Raw genomic sequence first — 23,674 nt, forward strand, 5'->3', positions numbered from 1 at the left:
ATGTGCCCAGCTCTCTGTGGGCTTGGTGACAGGCTCCTGTCCAGCACCCTGCAGGCCACTGGAGAGGGGCCCTTTCCTTCCCCACTAGCTCTGCCTGAGGGGACAGGTGTTTATTAAGAAATGACTCCCCATCTGGGTCTGAGGGGCAAAGATGCTAATACGCCAGGCTTGGAAGCCAGACCTGTTTTGGGGGGAAAATAAAGCTTCATGAATGTACTCCTGGACTGACTCCTAGGACATGAATCGGGCTAATGACCAGAAAAGCCTGGATCCGCGGTGGGAATGTGCTCATCTCAGGGCCGCAGGGCCCACATGTGTGCCTGTGGTGACAAATCCCCACAGTGTGGCCTGTACACGCTTTTAGTCTTCTCCACTTAAGGACTCCACTTAGGGACTTTTGCTTTGTTTCCTCTGAAAAAATTAATTTCTAAAACGAGCCAAACCTTCTCTCCTTCCACGTTTATGACATGCACTTGGCCATGGACCACTTCGTGCCAACTACCTACTCTTGCCTGGACGCTGCTCTGGCTTCCTGAGCAAGGACCACAAGCTTCAGATACTGACTGAATCTTCCACTGTCTGGTGGCTGAATAGAGGTTAGGGAAACACAGAATTACCAGGTGTTGGACTTAACATTTAGACTTTAGAAGTTATGTTGAGATATTTACCTGTTTTTTGTTTTTTCCTTCTTGAGGGAAGGGGACATGATGTATTACACCATTGCCCAGTACTTGCCGGTTACTTGACCTCGTACTTAAACTCCTTACCTCGGATGTTATTCGTAGGGTGGCTCCACTTCCCAGAGAGTGTCCTGACGGGCTGCTTTGGAGCAAGAGGTCTTGCCCCAGCACTTGGCTGCTTGTTGAACTTGCTCTCCCCCACCGATGGGGGAGTGGGAGCGAGGGCTGAGTCTATGAAATATGACGGCCAACGAGACGGAGTGCCTGTTTCTCTGTGGAGGATGGGACCCCGGCACTGAGTGCTGCTGTCCGGTGCACCTGCAAAGGCTCCTCCAGTGACTATGCCGGGAATCCCCTAGAAAGGAGAGGGAGGCAGCCCTCTGGTTGAGAAGGTCTGGTCTAGTGCACAGTTTTGACATCTGCACCTCCATCCATCCCATTCACTCATGCTTAGACCTCCTGGCTTGGTTCTAAGACGATTCCTTATATTCTCAACCTCAGAGTCCATCTGTGTGCAGAAAGTTTGTAGCCAGTATAATAGGCAACCAGTGGCTTACAAAAACAAAAACAAAAAACAAAAAAAAAAAACAGATGCTATGACAGCATGGGCCCAAGGGTTCCAAAGCTGTTTCCATTTCTTGTTATCCAATCCCTGGGCCTGTTTTACCCTCCACCCTCTAGATCCTGTGTGGTGTTGCTGGCCAAACATCAGGCCCTTTTCTGGAATCTTCTTTCAGAAGCAGAGCCAGCATGGCTTAGAGTAAAAATGCACTCCACCACCACACCCCATCCAGCAACTTCCCCTCCAAATCCTTCGGTGGAAGGTGAAATAGGCCAAGTGTCAGAATTTTTGTCGAAGCCTCTGTAGGGACTCAAAGAATGCCTTAGGAGCACCCGGTGTAGGGACAGCCTCATCTCCCCTTGCTGCATTGACCACCAAATGGCACATGCACTCTCTGGAAAACCGTAGGAGTCCTGGTGGAGATACAAATTGCTGTGCGTTTGATGAGTAGATTGTACAATGTTTTGCAATAAAGATGTTTAGCCTTAAGACCCTTGAATGGAACTCCAGCTGTGATGGAGCTGCCGACACCCTCCTCCTCCTCCCTCCTCACGTCGTGTTGCTTTAAGAGGAACCCACTGAGGGCACACTCAGACCCCGGGGTGGCCTCTCTTCTGTCACTAAATCGTTGTACTGCCTTCTTGCTCGCTTCGATACAAATACCTTCACCAGCTCTTGTGCCCTCCAGCTGGGGGATTTCTCTGTCCCCTTAGCACCAACCGCAGCCATCAAAGAAAGCACCATTTTCTCACCCAAGGTATTCATGTTGAGAAGTGTTGACTTCCAGTCCCTCTGATCCACAGTTCAAAAGAATCAATGTGAATGTGCAGCTTAAATTAGTTTCAAGTGAAACTTCATTCTCATGTGAGCAAGTCAGACTTACTCTGGAACCTCTAGAACTGGACTTGAACGCCCTGCAGGTGCCAGGCCCCATGGGTGCCCTCTCAGCCCCACCATTAAACTTTTCTTAGAGCCATTGTCTCTTTATCTGGGACTTCAGAGCCGGTCAACGGATCGAGGAGCTATTTAATGAGAAGTTCACAGATCTTGTATCAGGATATGAACAATGAGAAAGATCTTAAGATGCACCCTGCCCCAATGAATGTATTCTCTTAAAATTCAGACATTGTACTTGTGCATCGGTTGGAGACTGCCCACATCTGACGTTTCACCAATGCTGTAAGGACACTTCTACTCCTGAGCAGTTTGTCAGCCTGGGGCTTCTCCTTATATTGATACTCTTTTCATTGAGTTCCGCCAAATCCTTCACTGGGTTTTTCTTTTTCCTTTGCATCTGCCACTTTGTCCGAATGAGCATGAACAGACAGAAGTACAAATGAGCTGATACTATTTTTATGGTCAGTTGAGGATGCTGCCAGAAACTCCACTGTATGTGTGCCGCTTGGGAATGTTAAAAGGAACATGTGGGCCCCTCCATTGATAATATTCCCTTCTCAACATTTTTAAACAAGCACAAATGATATTTGTAAAAAAAAAAAAAAAGTTTAATTTTATTTATTATGGTAATAAACTATTTTATACATGATACTTGCCTTTGCCTTTTCTTCTATAATTTTAAGGCACTGAATTGGGTGTTCTGATCTAAGGTGCCAGAGCAAGGATGGTACTTTGTATTCAAGAGTCTGAGAGGCTCTAATCTGGATAGCACCTGTCAGTGTGGTTTTGGAGAACTCAGAATTCTAGAGACACCAAGACTGTATGTCTGAGTACAGCACAGCGAGAGAATGGTCGTGAAGGTGCTTTGCCGTATGATCTAGAAATAGAGCTGTGTCTGCCATACAGATGTACAGAGATGCCTTCAAAACCTGGCGTCTGGAAAGCTGTGGTACAACACATTGATTTAACACTTATCTGAAGGTGGCCTCCCAAGGAGAGGTGAACTTTTAAACAATTTGGATTGAAATTTAAGATTTATGAAGGCTTCCCTGCCTTTTCAAATACAGTGTAAAAAACATAACCGAATCTTTTTGGAATGATTCCGTAGCAACAGTGGGAGTTAGGGTCTGTGCTTTAATTCATTGATGGTCTCAGAAACTAGTAAGGTCGAGGGCTGCTTGCCCCTAAACCAACGAGTCTTCTCTAGCAGCCCTCACTTCTGCTCTGGTTTTAATAGGTATGACTTCCTGCTCATGGCAAGATTCTCCATAATACTGTCAACCTGAGTTCTTATTTAATACTACTGGACCACATTTCAAAAAGGGCACTTTTCTTTTTGTAGACAGAATTTAACTCAGGATGAGGAATCTGTGGTCTGCAAGCCATATTCGGGCCTCTGCTTGCTCTCATAAGGCCACAGGATGAATACGGCATTCTTAATGACATCCTCCCTACAACCTATTATTTCATTATGTTGCAGAAAAGCATAATAAACATTAAAGGTGATAGTATTTAAAATTCCAAGTGATTTGATATTCATTCGAAAATCTCACCTAAAAAAAGGAATCTCACGTAATAAAGCACTGAACAGTATGTTCTTGATATATCTTCAATTGTGAAAAAAATCTCTTTGTGAATATGATTTTTATAATTAGTCAAAAGGACTAGTAATACAGAGCTAAGTAATAGATACTACATTCTGGGTGCCAAAGGGGTTTCAACTATTAAAAAGGGGGGATTTTGTTGGTTTTAAGTTTATTCACTTATTTTTTAGAGAGCACAAGCAGGGGAGGGGCAGAGAGACAAGGAGAGAGAGAATCCCAAGCAGGCTCTACACTGTCAGCCCAGAGCCTGATGCAACGCTCTCTCTCTCACTGTGAGATCATGACCTGAGCCGAAGTCAGATGCTTAAACGACTGAGCCACCCAGGTGCCCCTGTCGATTTGTTTTAAAATAAAATGGCTCAGGTCATGCTCTCACGTTTGTGAGTTCGAGCCCTGCATCAGGCTCCACACTGGCAGTGTGGAGCCTGCTTGGGATTCTCTCTCTCTCTCTCTCTCTCTCCCTCAAAATAATAAACATAAAATAAAACAAGACAAAAAACAAAATAACTTCCCTGAAAAAGGGCCTCGGATTTCTCAATGCCCACTGAGAAAGGCCAGCACCATCAAGATGATCTGGTTTCTCAACAGTTGGTCCTACTGGATGTATATGTTCTGGTACATTTGTTAGAAAGCAAACTCATTACGATTAATTTCTTATACTGGTCTACAATTATGTTATTATTTTAAATAAGCAAGTGAGCAGTCTCAGTTTTTTTAAGGGGAACACCGGTCCCGCTAAATTACTATCCTCCCAATACAGACAACATTGTATAATTGTATAGATGATATATTTTCTTTCTATGCCTGCAGTCTTCAATAGAACAAAAGGTTTTCTCCTGTCACTTCAAACAAATTAATCTGAAGGAATAATAAAATACCTTTAAGTCTTCCTGTACAGTCCCGAATTAGTCAAGATGGCCACGAGTTGGCTGCCCTTCAGATGTCTTGCTTGCCTCCTTGGGGATCATCTTGGCAATCCTGCTTGGAGCGCTCTGGCTTGCCCAGGGCTAGGTTGAGGTCAGAGGATCCTGGGGCTAGAAGTTACCTTGGGACATCGTCTAGTTGCTTTCCAGCCCCATGCCTGAAGTTGCCCAGGGCTGATGACTGTGGAAAGTGACATGTCACACGCTCCTCAGCTGGAACTGCTCTGTCTTCTCAGAGATACTTCAAGAGTCTCATTTAAAGTAACTCCAAGATTTTACTTCACATGCATGAAGAGAGACTTATTATTGTTTTCATATTATAGTTGGAGAACAGCAAGAGGCTAAAGTAAGAAAACAATGGTCCTAGAAAATCCACATGTTGGTTAACTGGGCCTCAAATAATTTACTAATTCTTGAGAACCACTCTAAATCATGTGATAGTTTAAAAGAAATTCAGGCTTATTACTTTCAAGTATATTCACCGATTCTTCTAATACAGTTGAGTGAATGAATAAGCCTGTTTGTTTTTACATCAATGGTGTCTCTGAAGCATTCAAAATTCTTTGTATTGTTTACACACGTACGTACATTAAGACACTTGCCTACAATCATCTTCACATTCCTGTGTTTCCTTAGCCAGCCCTTTCCTTCCATGTGAACTTCAGCCAAACTCCCTGCAGCTGACCACAGTTCCTGAACTAGTATCGGTCCCTGATGTACTGTAATCATTTGAGTGCTCACTCTTCCCAGCACCTTGGAACCACCTGCCTGGGCCTCCTTCTCACTTACCAAGTCGGTTGCTGAGGCCACTGCTACCGGCCCGCCTGCCCCTCTGGGTCTGTTCCTTGAAGGAGCCAACACCGGGTGTGCCCACTCCACACCATCCACCCTACAACTGCTCTTCCAGGCAGAAGGGCTAGGAAGAACGGATGTCAGCAAGATGGCCGGTCCTGCAGTCTAGGAGTATCTCGTGGAGTTCAAACCATGGCCAGGACACAAGGACCACAGTAGACAACAAATACGAGATATGTGGCCAGACCAGGTCCAAGGGAACCTTTCATTCAATGACAATTTAATTCAGGTGTTTGAGATATATACTAAGTTTGCCCATGACGAGGTACACTATGTCTTGAAACCTCAAAGCTTCTTTACCACTTAGCACCTGCCCTCTCAAAAGAAAACAAAGAACCAAAACCTCCAAAGGCAAACAGACATATTCAGAATTATCTACCACTTGGGTCAGTGGCCTGTCATCACTTTCCAAAAGAATGAATAATTGAGACTTATGTGTTTCGGTTTTAAGCATTTTCCTCAAAAACTAATTCAAAATGGTTCTACAACTATGTAAATTATCAATGTGATAGGAAAGGCTCCATTTTATTTGAAACAAAACAAAACAATGTGAACTACTGAGTGTAAACCACTGAGTAGGAAGATGACTGCTGGAGCTTACTTGCATGGAGAGGAGAAAAGACCATCCTTTACCCTTTGTCACTTACCAGATAGCACCTGTCTGTGGACACACTTATCTCCTGGTTTCTTAATTCTGCTTCTATATTGGGAAATGAAGATTAACTGTCTGCTAGAGGAACTGCCATATTTATACTTCTCTGTAAATCTAGGGCACAAAGCATCCAAATGTCAGTCACCTGGGTAGTGTTTAAATAACTAGTCTTCTGTACTGACCCCTTGGAAACCACAGGACATGCTGTATGTTCTTTGACTGGGTAACTAGAAACATGACATTGTCCCCGCCATGCTGGGGAGCTGAAGTGTGAAACTCAGACCCCAGTGCTGGTTCTAGCGACCATACTGCAGGACATGGGGAAGAGGTCATTTACATGTTACCAAAATGTTTCAGAAGGATGCTCAGTGGATAACAGGCCTTATCACTATCAGGATTTCTGTGCTCTAATCGAGAAACGTCTATTGCATGTAATTCTTGGTAAAGTAGAAAGAACCCAAAGGGCCACTGGGCCTGGGTTCTAGACCACAACGTCACCATGTGCAGCTGAGCAAGATTCTCCTGCTCTGGACCCCTGCTTACTCAGCAGGAAAATGATGGGGGAGATGAGCTCCCCAAAGTTAGAAGCCTCTCTGGTTGTCAATTTTCTATGAGAGCTCCAGCTTCCAGTCTTGGAGTGAGGTAACTTCGACAAAAGATGAACAGATCAAGCACTGGTCCCTCGGAGGTTATCTGGTGTGCGAGGTCAGGGTGAAGCACCATTTGCTCGGAGGCCAGCGGTAAGGGCTGGCATGGGCCAGGGCAGCTTTAGTCCACCAAGTATGTCTGGGACCAGGCAATGCCCACATGGGAGTAGCAGTACAGGAATCCCAGGACAGAGAGTGTCACGTACGGCCAGCCTGCAGGGGGAGGGCAGAAATGGAAGAGCAGTTAGAAACGCCTGGGGTGGGACCTCCCACGGGTGCAAACTCTCCCCCTTTGGGGAAGGCAACTCAAGAAACACGGGCCTCGGTTGACACATTTAGACACACACCTCCCAGAAAGTGTGCTCTAACTGGAACGCCAACAACCCGAACCCTACATTCCCACTGGGGTCAGCATAAAATGAAGAGTGCACTATCTCAAATGGGAATTATATTTAGAAATAGGACAAGCTTTTAAAGAATACCTATTTAGAAAACTAAAGTATTTAATAATCAAAAAAGGAGAAAAGTCCACAAGACCCACAGTAAATCTCAAAATATAGATTGGCCGTCATATTGAATTGAGTGCCATCTGTAAGCACACAGAAGGGAGAGCCTAAATTAAACATTTGCTTTCAAAACTCAAAGCTTTTAGTGGTTCCTTCTATAAGTACTTGTCTTAGAATATCTGATGTTCTTTTCTTTCCTCTTCTTCTCCTCCTTTCCCTCCTCCTCCTCAATTAACAGCCCTTTCTGCTGAGTACTTGTCACTTAATTATCTCCATGCCTTCTACATGTTTCACTTGCTCAAACATTTCTTGGGTGCTCTGGAGATCCAGAGGTGCTATGGAAGGTACCAGATGCCAAAATAGGTGATCCCACTCCAGCTCAGGAAAGAGACACACACACTACTGGGATTTACGAGCCATGTACTGTGTGCTAGATAATGATGTATACAGAGCACATTTCAACTGGGCCGTGTGGGGTGAGCAAGAGTTTGTTAGATGGAAAGGGACAGAGATAAGCTGCCGGAGAGACCGCCAGAAGTGTATCACAGGCCACCCCAGAAACATGGATCATGGGTTTGTGGCTCCTGCTTGGGGAGGGGCAGGCAGGGTAAGGACAGAAGTAGGGAGGCTGCAGGGGGGAGCCCCAGATGGTCTTGCTACTCTACAGGCTCTCTTCCTACCATGTCAACAGTCAGCTGCTTATTAGTATTAATAAAAGTTCAATTAATATAGCATAGTGGTTAAATGTGTAAACTCTGAAGTAAAATTAAACATCAGTTCAAATCTTGGCTCTGTTACTTGCCATCTGTGTGACCTTGAGCCACTTAATGAGTCTCAAATGTAAAACTAAAAGGATAGAGCAACTTTATTAAGAGTCTTTATAAGATGCCATGGACTTGATTGCATCCCCCTGCCAATTCATATGTTGAAGCCCTAACTCCCAGCATGTATTTGGAGGTGGGGCTTTTGGGAGGTAAATGGGTTGAGGTCAGATCATGAGGGTGGGGCCATGATGGGATTAGTGCCCTTATAAGAAGAGACACCAAGCCTGGGCGCCTGGGTGGCTCAGTCGATTGAGCGTCCGACTTCAGCTCGGGTCATGATCTCACTGTCTGAGTTCGAGCCCCGTGTCAGGCTCTGTGCTGACAGCTCAGAGCCCGGGGCCTGTTTCAGATTCTGTGTCTCCCTCTCTCTCTGACCCTCCCCCGTTCATGCTCTGTCTCTCTCTGTCTCAAAAATAAATAAACGTTAACAAAAAATTAAAAAAAAAAAAAGTAGAGACACCAAGAGCTTGGCTTCTCTCTCTCTCTCTGCCATATAATGGCACAGTTAGAAGGTGACTATATAGAAGTCAAGAAGATGGTCTTCTCCAGGAACCAAATCAGCTGGCACCTTGATCTTGGACTTCTCCAGTCTCTGGAACTATGAGAAATAAAGTCTCTTGTTTAAACCACCCAGTCCATGGTATTTTGTTATAATGCCCCGAGTTGACTTAAGACATAAGGGAGGAATGTGTGAAATGATGTAAAGGCCCACATGGTGCCTGGCCTATGGTGGGCACTTAGGAAAGGTGGCAATAATGCTGGAGAGAGGGCACAGAAGTCTTTCTCCACCAAAATTCGGGTGACAACAGAGAAGCCCAGCTCCGGTCTTCCTCTGAACTCATTTCAAACTTGCCTCCTTAGACTAGCTTGGCACCAGAATTCTCCTAGGCCCTCAAGGCAAGACAAGTGAGGGGAGCAGAGGACTCACAAAAGCCTGGCTCTAGGACCAGCCCTACAGTCCTACCTACTGTCTGCTACTCAGCCAGTGTATTTGTTTCCTGTGGCTGCTGGAACAAACGACCACAAACTTAGTGGCTTCAAACAACAGAAATTCATTCTCTCACACTTCTAGATGCTAAAAGTCTGAAATCAAGGTATTGCAGGCCATCTCTCTCTAAAGGTTCTAAGGGAAACTGCTCCCTTACCTCTTCTAGCTTTCGATGATGCCAGACATTCCTTGGCTTATGGCAACATACCTTCAATCTCTGTCTCTGTCTTCACGTGTCCTTCTTTCCTATGTACCTCTGTGTCCTCTATTCTTATAAGGAAGCCGGTCATTGGATTTAGGGCCCACTCTAAATCCAGGATGACTTCTTCTCAAGACACTCAACTAGTTACATCAGCAAAACCCCTATTTCCGAAATGAAGTCACATTCTGAAGTTCCAGATGGACATGAATTTGGGGGCCACTCTTCAGCCCAGTAGAGCCAAGTACGTTTTCAAACTTCAAAGTGGACCCATCCTGCCTGGAGGCCCTCTGATCTCTTACCTCTGTGGCCCAGACACAGATGCCAGGAGTCCTGTCAACATCTGCTCCTCAGTGGGCTCAGGGAGCAGAAATCGGGGAGGGGGCTTTGGGCACAGAAAGCAGTCCCAGACTTCAGCTGTGTTTAGGGTGACACATTGGCAGGTGTTTGGTAAACACAGAACCCAGAGGCTGGCTATGGAGGTGGGAGAATGGGGATGTTTTACTTACACAAAGCTGGGCCTGAGACATTGGACAGCTGTGTCCAGCCCCATGGCTACAAAGCTTTCACATCCCCGTGAAAGCTTCTGGCCAGCACATAGAACTGGAAGGAAGAACAGCCCTAACGCTGCCCAGAAGTGAGGCGTACACGTGTTCAGTGTGGACCACAGCTGGGCCGTGAAAATTCCCTCTACCATTAATTGTATGTCATTTGCAGAGGCAGGCAGACAGCAGTTAGGAGACTTGTAATCCTGACTCTCCTATGAGACCCTAGGAGGGCTTCCGTTTCTCCATCTACACAATGGGAAATCAAAGATAAACAGAAGCACATGAAATAAAATAAGATCACAGATTTGACAGTGCTTTTAAAAAGTGTTTCAAGGGGCACCTGGGTGGGTCAGCTAGTTAAGCATCAGACTCTTGATTTCAGCTCAGGTCATGATTTCGAGGTTTGTGGGATCAAGCCCCACATCAGGACCTACACTGACAACGTGGAGCCCGCTCGGGATCCTCTCTCGCCCTCTCTCTCTCTTTCTCCCCCGATCACATGTGCACACGTTGTGCGTGCTCTCTCCCTCTCTCTCAAAATAAACATTTAAAAGATAAATAAAAAGCGTTTCAAAAATGCAAAGAATTACTACAGAACCACCTGAGAAGTCTACATGTACAGTGTATGAAGCAGTTACGAATACATAGCTTTCTGGCCTTTTTAACATGAGTGCTCCTACAGATAGTAACCCCAGTGTATACTGGATGGCAGCCAAAGACCTCTTACCTTTTCCTGACCTCAGGAGCAAGATATGTGATGGTAAGGAAAAGACAAATTCCACAAGTCACCCTTCCACAGCCTTCAAGCAGCGTTTCATGAGCATTTTCTGTGTTTCTGGTCCTCTCCTAGACATCAGACATCAACATCACCCTCTGTGCGGTGCCTGTAGGCACAGGGTCTTTGACTGTGGCAGCTGCTAACGAAGCACTGATGTGATCCAAGTGTGGGGGGCTGCTTAGGGAAGAGCCGCCTCTTTATCAGGGCTCAGATGATCACAGAATAAGACACTGCGATGGGCTGGCATTCTGGCAACGTTCGAGGTTTGCTATGATGCAGTCATCCAGGCTTGTCATCCGTTAACAAAAAAGATGGTGTCAACAAGGGTTCTTTCCTGCCAAATGAACACAGACCTCACCCTGCAGCGCTCACTACCCCTGGCCTTTCCCCACTCTGTGTTCTCCTTCCAGGGTCTCCTTTCTCACCAGGATTTCCGATCTATAGCGTCCGGTCAACTCCCATACCCCCACATCCCCAACCCTGCGCGTGTGCACACAGACATACAGACCCACACACGTGCACACGTCCCATTAATGTAGCTCATAAAGCCTGGTGGGAAGTATGACATTAGTCAAAGGAAAAGATCCTTCTTAAGACAATACTTTAAGGCCAAGCCCCCTGCACACTCAGCATATTCATGGCTAAGCTCCCAGACTCAGTGATATGTCCCAGTCGGCTTTTGATACCTGGACCTGTGAAGATCGAAACAGCTGAACAGTTTTAACAGAGGACACCTAAGCAGCACTGGACATATCACAAACAGGAATCCAGCAAGCCAGACGACAGTTGCAAAAGATTGGGTAATATAGTTAATAGGGCATATTACTTGACAGATAATGCACATAAGTAGGATATACAGCACAACAGATTCAATTAAGAAGATCAATGTAGATGGTATAATAGATGGAGTTAATAGGATGGAGGTGGTTGTATCATGATATTGTTAATAGGACACTGGTGAGTTGTATAATAACTACATCTAATGAGAATAGGTAGGACACAGAGGGAAATGTCTATAGCTAAAAGAAAGCAAGCAGTATAATTTTACTTGAGGTTATTATGGCTGAGCAATTTTCTGAGCAATTACATCAGTCTGAAAAGACTGGAAAGGCCAAGGCTCAGAACAGTGAAGGAAAAGACCATCATCACACAGGGCCGTGACAAGTCAAAGAATATATCAGATTGGTTTTCTGGAAAGTGATGGGATAATCAGAACAAGAAGTCTAATGAACACCTTTGTTTAAAAGGTAACGTTGTAAAATGATTGCAGCCACCGTGGAAAACAGTAGGGAGGTTCCTCAAAAATTAAACACAGAGGGGCGCCTGGGTGGCTCAGTCAGTTAAGCGTCTGACTTCAGCTCAGGTCATGATCTTGTGGTTCACGGGTTCGAGCCCCACATCAAGCTCTGCACTGACAGCTCGGAGCCTGGAGCCTGCTTCGGATTCTGGGTCTCCCTCTCTCTCTGCCCCTCCCCTGCTCATGCTCTTTCTCTGTCTCAAAAATAAATAAAAACATTAAAAAAAATTAAACACAGAATTATCACATACATACCCAAGAGAATTCAAAGAACCAGAAGAGAGATTTGTGCACCCGTGTTCACACTAGCATTACGTACAATAACCAAAAGGTGGAAACAACCCAAGTGTCCCCTCACAGACGAATAAACAAGATGTTGTCTGTACATATAGTGGAATGTTAGCCTTAACAAGGAAACCCTGTCATAGGCTACAACATGGATGAACCCTGAAGACATTATGCTAAATGAAATAAGCCAGACACGAAAGGACAAATACTATACACGAGGGACCTAGAGGATTCAGATTCCTAGAGACCAAAAGTAGAATGGAAGTGGCTAGGAACTAGGGGACTTATTGGAGTTATTGTTTCACGGTGCAAGAGCTTCCGTTTTGCAAGATTAAGACAGTTCTGGAGACAGACAGCGGTGATGGCTGCACAGCAACGTGAATGTGCTTGATACCGGTGAACTGTTCACTTAAAAACGGCTAAAATGCTGAATTTTATGTTATACATAATTTACCACAATAGACAATTCTATGCTGAAAGAAGCCATTGACAAAATAATACATACCGTATTATTCCATTTATGTAAAACGAAAATTGATTTGGAGTAACAAAAAGCTCCTTAGTGGTTGCCAGGGGCTAGGACAGAGGGAGGGACAGATTACAAAGGGAGCACTAGGAATCTTTGGGGATGATGAAAACGTTTTGCATCTTGATTATGGGAATGTTTTCAAGGGTATATACAACTGAAAAAGACCTTAAATGGTATTTTACTGTGAACAGATGATTTCTCAGTCTCAAAGTTGTAAAAAATTTTTCAAAAATGAAAAAAAAATTTTTTAAGATAACACTGGAACATTACCGAATCACAGACTTGCAGTTTTCTGCTGCTAGGTTATATACGCCCTAAGGTATTCAAACAAAAGATGCAGATGCAAGAAGAACAATTCACTTTTGAAATGACGGTGGTCTGCAATCCTTCAACTCCCTAGGGGCAGGAGGACAGGCTGCATGGAGGACCGAGCAGTGGGCTCCCCTAATCATGCTCTCTTCCACTGGGCCCTCTGAGTGGGAGGAGAATGTTAAGAGCTTTTATTTAACTATGCGGACACACTCAGCAGCTGAATCAGCACAAATCCCTATCCCAGAGAAGAAATCAATCCTTCCTAATGGGAGAGGAGTTAATTGAGTTGCTGAATTGTGTATGAGCTATCAATTACCCCATCAAAGGCTCACTCAGCTGTCAGTTTGGGCAACACTCCTAAGCCTGTGACCACCATCTTGGCTTTAACAGGGCTTTTTCAAAGGCCACATCCTACTGCTAACCGTTTTTTATTATTTATTTATTTACTTACTTATTTTTAATGTTTATTTATTTTTGACAGAAAGGAGAGAGAGAGAGAGAGAGAGACAGAGACAGAGCATGAGTGGGGGAGGGGCAGAGAGGGAGGGAGACACAGAATCCGAAGCACGCTCCAGGCTCTGAGCTGTCAGCACAGAGCCCAACGCGGGGCTTGAACTCACAGACTGTGAGATCATGACCTGAGCCAAAGTCGGACGCTCAACGACTGAGCCACCCAGGCGCCCCATGCTAACAGTTTTTAGAAGAAAATGGCTGGTGACCAGCGCATGAACAAACTTTGCAGGGAAGGCTTTTTCCTGCCCTTGCTCCCAGTCCCCCAGCACCATAGTCTCTGTCATTGTGTAAGTAGTTTATAAAGAATATGCAATCTACTACACAGTTTACAAACAATATATAGTCTTGTGAATCCTTACAACACTCCAAGATAGAAATCATTAACCTATATTAATACTCTTGCTTGAAGCCACACTACCTCAAAAGGGCCCAGGGTCCACATCCCAAGTCCAGAATGTCAGGCTGAATCCTATTTCAAGAAAAGTCCGAAGGATTTCGGCCTGTCCTTTTTTTTAAATCTATAATTATCTGTCATTAACAATGAACAATGCCCTAGCTTCCTCCTTCTATCCACCCAGGCAAGTTCTCTAGCCAGAGGCTCTGACGCCCTGTTGTCCATTGACTTTCTTGCTCATCCACCACTCAGTTGTCACCTTGCTGGGTTAAGGAACACTCTCAGCTTGGCATGAGGATCCCTAGAGCTGAACAGATGGACTCCCTTTCTGGTCCCATGGAGCACCAATGTCAGTGACTCAAAACCATTCATTCTAAGAGAGAGGAGGTTCTCATTATTCCGGAGAGCCACTGGGCTACAAAGGAAACAAGTCTCACTCCCCAAACTCTCCTTGGTTGAAACCTAAGCCTGCAAACGTGAAGGATGTATTATGATTATTAAATGCCACCAACATATCCAACCATATCCCTGCGGATGCAGGCGCATATGTAAGAGCCCACATTGCCATCCTGGTGAAGACAGATAGAAGGCTGATGAATTTCAACCGCCACAGACAGCCTTTGTGAAAGGGTAGGCTCAAAGAAGGATATCCAATGGGGAGATGGAATCAAGAGGTGATTCCAGGAGACACTGCAGAAGACAGAGTCATACGACTTGGTGACTGATGGATTTGGGAAACAAAGAATAGACTCGTTCTCACTGACACTGAGCACCGCCTCACATGGTACACTCAGGGTGGATATTCAGCTAGTACACCTCAGAGAGATTCTACCTAACATTAACAGGCTGATTCACTACCCTGCTAGTCAGTAAAAGCCATGGTCCCAGCTGTTCCCTCATGACCATTCTCTAATAACACATCAAAAGAGGTAAACACCTGGTAAACACATGTGCTCCAGGCACATGGCTGCCGTCTCTTTGGATCGACTGGTCTGTGCCCATGCCTTACATTTGTTAGATATTTTGAACACCAGCTCCCTACCCCGTACATTGGTGACATCCATTCCAAGGCCAGCAGAGGTGAAGTGTTTCTCCCCTTAGAGAGCTAGCTTGGGCAGCAAACTCTGGTCCGAGGGTGCCGGCTTGGGGTCTGAGAAGGACCAGTGTCCCTGTGCCCTGAGGCTCTCTGCACCACCCTGCCAGCCTCACTGCTGTCATTTCATTCATTATTCACAATAACTTCACACGCCGTTGCCTTTGTTAAAAGAGCTAGGTCCTGACAGCCTTTATTTTTAACAATATTCAGGCCTGATTGGGGGGGGGGGGGGGAATGATAAGGTGCCTGGGTAGCTTTATTTAAATCTCATTTACTCCAGTAGTCCTAGACCGGAGATCACGTGGAGCCATTCATCAAACAGTCCTGGCCTGTAGACCTTCCTTAACAGCTCAGTTTAGGGCTGGAACCTTAATAAGGCTACAGGGCAGGAGCCTTTTCCCATCAGAGGGCTACCTTATCGAGGGATACACAGCAAGAGCAAAGCTGCCCAGGCTTCGAAGCCTGTGAACTGCCGGGTCTGTTTTCAAACCCATGGGGATAGGGACGGAAGGGCTGAGGAACAGGCTCTGGCCACGTTAGGGTTAAATAACAATTTCTTACCTCCATATAGTTTACAAACCTGGGTCTCGAACCCAGGTTTCGAGGCCTTAGTGTTTTTCCAAAAAAGGCTCTGCTGCTTCTTTCACATCCTTTCATGAGAAAGGAGGACTGGATGGTTCTTATCTGTTCATGAAACTAAAGCACGAAATCCTAGGGCACTGGTTTTCTAACGTGAGCCCACGTCAGCACCTGGAGAACACCTTAAAAGAGAATACACGGCTCCGATCGAGGGGGACTGCGGTGGGCCTGAGATTTGCATTTCTAGCGCATTCCCAGGTGAGGTGGATGCTGCTGGTCCAAGAGCCACATTTTGGAAACCACTGTTCTAGGGGAACTGTTCTAGGGGGCACTGTTCTGAGGGAAGAACTTTGTACTAACAGAGTTGTTCATAAACTGGGCTCCTTCCCGGAACAGAGGAGACAGACGGTTATGGAGCTTTATGTTATCAGGTACCTTGCTGGGCGCGCTCCACATTCTCACAGTCTCCTTACCGGGCAGGTATTATTAGCCCCACTTTGTAGAAAAAGGAAACTGAGGCTCAGAGAAGTAAAGTAAGTTTCCCAAGGTGTAAGAGCTAGTTGGTCATCATGCCAAAGTGAGACTTAGGGCCGTGTGACTCCAACTCCACTTGGCCACCTAAGCTCCCAAAGCCATAACCTGGGCCACATGACGGAAAAGGCCCACACCGGGCGCTTGCCTCCTGGCCTGGTCCCTCTCCGTAAATTCTCTAGTCCTGGTGCCTAAGGTAGCAGCAGGGAGGGAGAAGGAGCAGGGTTCTATTTTCCAGCATCATCCACCACTAAGTCACTAGGTCACACGTCTTCAGAAGCCGCAATCTCTCCGTTTTCGTCAAGGGGGACAAAGAAAGCACTGATGAACATGTTTATCCTTCGTCTTGTTGAGAGCCTAACTTAGGTTGTATCCATTAAAGAGCATGTTCCCAGGGGCGTCTCGGGGACTCTGTCGGTTAAGCTTTCAGCTCTTGATTTTGGCTCAGGTCACAAGCTCACGGTTTGTGACTTCGAGCCCCGCATCGGGGCTCTGCGCGGATAGCATGGAGCCTGCTTGGGATTCTCTCTCTCTCCCTCTCTCTCTGCCCCTCCCCTGCTCACACACTCTCTCGCGCTCTCTCAGAAATAAACTTAAAAAAAAAAAAAAATTAAGAGCATGCTCCTAATGCCTGAGTGCCCTTTTATTAAAATTGTCAGAGCCACGGTTATTTGGCCTCTGTCATGGGCTGAGCCTCCACGAAGTATCTAGCAGGGAGACGCAGAGGAAGGGGTAGCTCCAAACCCCCTCCGGGAGCTTCCTGACCAAGAGCTGTTTGCCAGGCGCCGTGTGCACCTTTTAACCGGCACAAACAGCGGTCATTAATAAATCACGTTGTTCATGGTCAATTTCACATCCTGATGCAGCCAACCTAGGCTGCATTTTTCATCCTTTCCTACCTCCCAGTACAAGCCTGGCGGGCAGAAGCTTACTGAAGCACTCACTTCCATAAAGTAAAATCATTTCATGTGAAATTGAGGAAGCGGGGGAACAAGCCAAAGCCACTTTTTCTTACTCTGACAGCGTAAGTAGATGGCAGTGCTGAGAAAACGCATATTTTCCCTCTCTGGGCCAAATGGGTGAGGACCTGCTTCCCAGAAAACTGTCCCTGCAGTTGGTGCCGCCGTCCCAACTCCCACCGCTGGGACCAGCGGCTGCACAATCAGAACACGCTTCCCAGCTGTTTCTCTTCCTTAACCTGTGTTTTTAATACAGTCTAATTAAGGCCGTTGCTCATCGTTAATTCATGGCCACACTATGTAACATGGTGGACATGGCCTAACAAAGGAGCGCTCGTGAAAGGCACTTCCCTCAAACAAAAGGATGTGCACAGGGTGGATCAGGCTCCCGGTCACACAGCCCGGACAACCACTCACCCACAATGGTGTTTATGAGGCACCTACTGTGTGCCCGGCATTGAGACAGGCCACCTTGCTCCTTGTCATATGAGCAGCGCGTGCCTTCATCTGAGGTCTGTGAGCAGGTGCCCCTGAAGGCTTAGCGTGCCACCCTGGGTCCCGAACACTTCACCTGACCCTCCAGTCTTGGTTCCTCAGCTCCGTCATCCAAATGTACATATACGGAGACCCGCAGATAAAACATAGTGGAGACAAGATTCTCAAACAACCGCAGAGGCTAGGAGGATGGGCTGCCACAAGTAAGTTGAAGTGTCACTAAGATAAAACAGCTGAGCCTCACGGTTTTTGTTTTCTAATCCAGCTATGCAAATATGGGATGGAGGAGGCCCGGGAGCACCTCACGGGAGCAGGGGCTGACGCACCTGGCAATGTTTCCGTGGGAACACAAAGACTCTGGAGAAGATAGCTGCCTGCGCAAATATAAAAGTCTGCCCCTAGAAGAGGTCTGAGGAGACATCTGCACACCTCGGAGGGTAGAGCTGTGGGGAGGGGGAGACTCTCTGGGGGGCAGAGGCACACTTTGGCAGTGGGAGCCCCCAACCCCACAGAAGCTCAGGAGACAGCGGGCTTCTTCCTGTAGGGAATGCAGCAGAGGCAGACAAGGAGGCCCGGGCACAACGGAGGAGATGCCTCTTTCACAGCAGAAGCAGAACCAGGTCTGAGAGTCCACAAGTCTGCTTCTCTCTTCCCAGGGCACTAGGACCAGGGTGCGCATGGTACATGGGCAGCGGATAACGATGAGACGGGACAAACACAGATACAGTTGTGGACGTCTGAGTCCTCATTCACAAGACTCCCAAGTCCCTGCTATAGGTGATTAAAAATAAAAGTTGTTGCAAAACCCCTGAACAATCTGAAGGCCGTTGACAGGTACGCCTGGGAGAAGAGGCCCCCGGCATCTACTGGCCATGAACATCTAGACTTTGCCAAGGGACAGCAGGGCAGGAAGTCACTCCAGTCATACCCAGTCTCTTACCACCCCCAAATGAATGAACCAGAGAGAGCTGGAAAGGATGAGAAAGAGAGCGATGCCTACACCATATGAATATCTGAAAGATGATGTCAGTGATGTGTCTGACATGCTCTTTTCCAAAAGCAGTTGTTACATAAAGGGCTGCAAATTACTTGACTTATATTTCTCAGCAAAAACAGAAGAATAAAAGCAGGGCCTCAGTGGTAGTGGTGGCTGCTCTTCCCGGAGCTCTCAGCAGGGTCAGTGGGCTGAACTCACCACCAGCCCCTCGGGAAGAGGAAGGAACCATCCGTCTGCCTGTCAGCGATGGTCTTGCTCTCACCTGCTGCTCCCACTTGCTGCGTCTGCGGAATCTATTTTGCTCACCTCCGTGCTGAGGAATGGGTGGGTTTGAGCGCTGCAGGTATCAGGGACCAAAGAGGCCGTCTGTGCCCCGTCTTCCAGCGCTGCTGCTTGACCCAGCGGTCACCCCCACCCTCTGCCCTGCTCCTGCAACCTGGCACAGGCAGGCCGCCCGTGTCTGGGGTGCAGTGGGGGACAATGGAGCAGACCACAGACCTGGCCTCATTCGTGCTGACTTGAACCACCTGAGCTGCCTGGGGCCTTCCTGAGAAGGGACTTGGCAGAAGCACAAAACAGCTCTGAGATTAGTTCAGAAAAACACGGCTCCAACATTTACAAGTGGGATTTTGAAAAGGCCTCTCACTTCCTAGGTGTCAGTGTAAGGAGGGGCGTGGGAAACGGGTTAAGTATGGGCAGGCTCAGGGGATACTCTGGCAGCAGCAGGGTCCACGTGTCACCGTCCAGCCAGCTGGCCTGAGAGCGGGAACCAGCTTGTTTGTCCCGCAGCAGCTGGGACAGTCGCTCAGAGCAGCTCAGTGCTCACATGGTCCCGGGCACCAGGAGAAGGCAGCACAAGGAGAGGCCGACTGTAGCCTCAGGACTGGGTCCTTCTCTGTCAAAGAAGCATCAGTGCTTCCCAGGGACGACGCAAGGGCTCTGTTTAGGGGAGGGAAAGGAACACAAAAGACCCCACGGGACTCTCCCATCAAACCCACACGTGCTGGAGCCCCTGGGCTCTGCCAAGGGCAAGCGGAGAGGCACAGAGCTGCCCTGCACCACAGCTACTCCTCCCCTGCAGGAGCATGGGGCAAGCACAGCCACCTGGCCCAAGACGGCAGCCAGAGTCAGTGTCACATGGCAGGCGGGAGGCTAGCGACGGGGATGTGTGTGCAACTGGAGGGTGAGAGAAAGCCACATGCACGTGCAGGTAGATTCCAGTGAGGCTGGCCAGCTCCAGGCACCATGTTTCACAGGAGACACTGCCACACAGAAGCCACATCAAGGCAGGTCTAGAAGGGCTCCAGAGCATGGGCATGCTGATAAGTCAGAGTGTAGTCTGGAAAGAGACCACAAGATCACATGCAAAGGCAATCAGACTTATTGTGTCCCTCTGGAAGACAGAACTGGACCACAGACTGAACTTACAGGAGGTAGATTCTGGCCGCCATTGAAAGGAGCAAGTACCAGGCAGCGCCTCCCCACAAGGCGGGCATCCCGGGCTCCCATCCCTGTTGGCATCAGGCAGAGTCCCTGAAGATGTGTCTTGGGGACGGCAGTCTCTGATGGGAGTGGGACTAGAGGCCCCAGGTAATTTCCACCTCTCAGACATTACGATCCTATGAAATTCCAGCTCTCAAACCATCCTGCCCTCCCCCACACCCCAGGAAATGTACAGACAAAGGCTGAGGTCAGACTAAAAGCCCCTGTGTCAGGAGCAGGGGAGGAGGGACATCCTGTTTGTACTGGAAACAGAAGGCCATGTCGCAACAAGCTGTGGAAATGTTACAAGATACAGCAGTTTTTAGTGAAGTGCTTATGAGTATATTTACCTGATGTAGAAAGTGACTCAGATACTTTTTTGGACTTGGGTTACAGAAAAAGACATTTTTGTGCCTTAAAGATCCCGTTCTGAAGGAACACTGTGTTCCCCCTCGGGCTCCCAACTCTGGTTGATGGCCTTGATGGCGGGTCTGTGCGGGACTGCGGGCAGTACTGAGAGAGGCTCTGGGCCCACACCCGGATCTGTCCCCCGCCCCCTGCCAAGGGTCCTTCCGGCAACCCCGCTCTCCTGGGCAGCCTGCAGGTCCTGACCCTGTCCAGCCTTTGCAGAGAGCCAGTTCACAGGGGATGCTCACGGGGAAGCTCTCGTCCTCACCTGTCAACTGCTCGGAATCAAACCCCTCGAACCAGTCTTCTCCAGGGGCAGAGAACACAGAGCTGCTGCAGAGGGGCTGAGAGGCAAGTCCGACGCAGGCCAGACTTGTTAGGAATCAACGTGAGCAGCAGCAAGCGTGAAGGTGTTCGCACCCTTCCCTGCCTCCTCTGGGCCTCCTGTTGTGCCAGCAGGAGGGTCAGGGAGGCTGGGATCCTGCAGGAAATAGCCGCTGTGCTCTCTCCTCCTGGTAGTCTTTACATGGGGTTAACTGTCAGCTGCCAGCAGCCACAGATTCTGGCTTGGTTTTGTTTGTGACCTCAGAGCACAATATTTACACTCTGGTCTCCTTGTGGAGTTCCCAGATGCTCCCTCGGTGAGGGTCAACTCAGGGCGTGGAACCAGGCCCCAGTGTGCTTTCTCGGATTCTTCTACAGTGACAGGGCAAATGTCCACCAGACCGTCCCAGGGCTCGTGTCTGGACTTCCCCCATCGGGCTGGTGTCATCTACCCAGTTCTTCCTCACTGGGTCCCAGCAACAAGGCTTGAGGTGGCTGGAAGAAGGAACTGTGACAGCCCCTCTCACCATGGCTGTTGGTGCCATCTCTGATGACATCTTGAGGGCAGTGCTGACCAAGCCTGCTGGCACCTTTCACTTCACAGAGCCTCCCACCCCATTTTCTTAGGGCTGCTGTGTGTTCCTTTTGGGAAGATTTGGCTCCGTGCTTGCAGTAAAAGCTGAGAAGGATCTGATCCGAAGAAAAACTCATCTTTGTGACTCATCATTCACAACACTTATTGAACTCCTACTCCATACAGGGCACTGGGCTAAGTGCTGGGGTACCAGAGAGATTGAAAGGCTAGCTTAAAGTTAAGGAGACTGGAATTGGGTGTAAAATAACCTCAGAGTGTCCCCTGATGTAGATGAATGAATGAATGAATGAATGAATGAATGAGTGAGCCAGCATTCACTCAACATTAAGCATGTTCTCATGTGCTGGACATAACGTCAAGGGCTGGGGAAAATGGGCTAGGAAAGTCTGGCCCCCGACCTACAGAGGGATAATGGGGGAGGTATGTGTGCGGCAGGACTCAGAGCACGGACAGCCAGTGTAGAGAACACAGGAGCTAAGGAAACATAGACTGTGTCTGGTCACTACCAGCCTGGCAGAGCTATTCCGCTCTCTAGACCATCTTTCGGTGGTTCCCAGCCTCTAGGTACACCCCCCGCCCTCAATGGAAGAAGGCCTGCCCAGCAGTAAGACTGTCCATGTCACGTGCCCCCAGCAGGCACCAGGTTCTGCCTTCCATAGCAGCTCACTGTTTCACTGTTTCTGGATCTCTGTGAAGCGAAGAAATCAAAACAAACTTCTTTATTACTGGCATCACAATCCCTGCAAGGAGTTCACACAGACAGCCAGGCAGGAAAGGCTGTACACTTCTGTTTTCCCTCTACAGAACCCTCAGCTGGAGAGCTAGGGGCAAGGTTGTGTTTGCTTTGATTTCCTCTCCCTCCCCCACACCTCTGCTCCTTCCCCTTCATCTCTCCCTGGCCTCCTCCCACCCACCCATCGCACATTTAATATGGATTGCTGGGGCAGGCAAGGCTCTGCTCCCTTAGCCTTCTCTCATGGAAATCTCCTAGGGTGGCTGAGCCGCTGCTATGAATCTAACCTCTGTTCCAGGGACTTCCCCCAGCTTTTGACTATGAGGTCGTCCTTCAGTTCTGAGCCAATCATGACAGATGAAAGCAAGGATCACGTTAATTTGCCTCAGCCACACCGGTAACAGGCCTCAGGGCCAGGTTCAGGGCAATTGTGAAGCTCCCATCTCCTGACTGATCCCCTGGCTCCTTCTTTGAGTGTCCCTTGTTGCCAACAAAGCCCTGGGCCTGGAGGCCACCAGCCACAAGCCCAAGTGCCTGCTTTCTAACCCGAAGCCAGATTCTCTATGCTTCTCTCCAGGATGGCCCACACCCCATCACTAAGCTTGTTTTGCTCCCCAATTCTGAGCAGTTCCTACCGGCACAGAGGAGGAGGGGAAGAAGGGTTCCTTCCAGTTTCTAGTTCTTGTCAGTATCCCTCCAGCAGCAGAAGGCAGATGTAGCTCCAAAGCTCAGCTTCTATTGACATGTTCAAGTTCAGTAGGCCTTGCCTCTCTGGAGGTCTGAGAACCAGCCACGTAGCACCCCCTAGTCTGAGGTTCAAGCATAAGCCAAATGGGCCAGGATACTGTTATCCAGGGTTTCTCAACATGGTATTTAATCAGCAAAATTTCATACAGTGGATTATCTCCTTTCTCTCTTTATGACTTTGTAATATGAGAATATGTAAAACAAAACCAAAACCAAAACCAAAGCCCTCCTGGACAAACTAGAGAAGGAAGGTGCTGTGAAACAACAAGTTAATAAAGGACAGGCTTGCCCAGTGCCCACATATGCCTAGCTCATTTCCCTACCATCCCCATCACCCTTCAAGGACAGAAGGATTCAACAGCTTGTCTAAATTAGTACCTACACAGGGATATCCAGCTGATATAGGAGATAAAGAGATGAGAGCTTCCAAATGTTCTCATGAAGGGTTTGAGTCAAAACCGAATCCCCTTAAATGTGTTTATGGTAGGCTAAATTCCAAGGCTGCAAATAAAAGACCCTTGTATTATGTTTGCCCTTTTATTAAAAACAAAAAATAAGAGTATGCGTGCCCCCTTTGTTAAACCCAAGAATGCACCTGTAGTCCAACCCTTTTAATGGAACTTTTAAAAATAAAATTTTATATGGTACTTGTCTTTCTCTGCCTGACTTATTTGCTTAGAATACACTCTAGATCCATCCATGTCATTGCAAATGCCAAGATTTCATTCTTTTTGA

General features: G+C 47.6%; 1 protein-coding gene across 9 annotated transcripts in view; it reads right to left on the reverse strand.

Annotated features, from left to right (window-relative positions):
* Positions 1-5,709: 5,709 nt before the first annotated feature.
* HHAT (hedgehog acyltransferase) overlaps positions 5,710-23,674 on the reverse strand; it is a 319,102-nt gene continuing 301,137 nt past the window's right edge. For 8 of the 9 annotated variants that reach the window (XM_042926300.1, XM_042926301.1, XM_042926304.1 and 5 more), the window contains one exon: positions 5,710-7,030. In XM_042926300.1, the coding sequence (XP_042782234.1) occupies positions 6,939-7,030 (92 nt within the window). In that variant the 3' untranslated portion in view covers positions 5,710-6,938. Of the gene's footprint in view, positions 7,031-22,001; positions 22,148-22,827; positions 23,002-23,674 lie in introns of those variants that run through there. The other variant, XR_006199132.1, reaches the window with a different exon arrangement.

This window comes from Panthera leo, chromosome F3 (assembly GCF_018350215.1).
Source record: "Panthera leo isolate Ple1 chromosome F3, P.leo_Ple1_pat1.1, whole genome shotgun sequence".
NCBI classification, from domain to species: Eukaryota; Metazoa; Chordata; class Mammalia; order Carnivora; family Felidae; genus Panthera; species Panthera leo.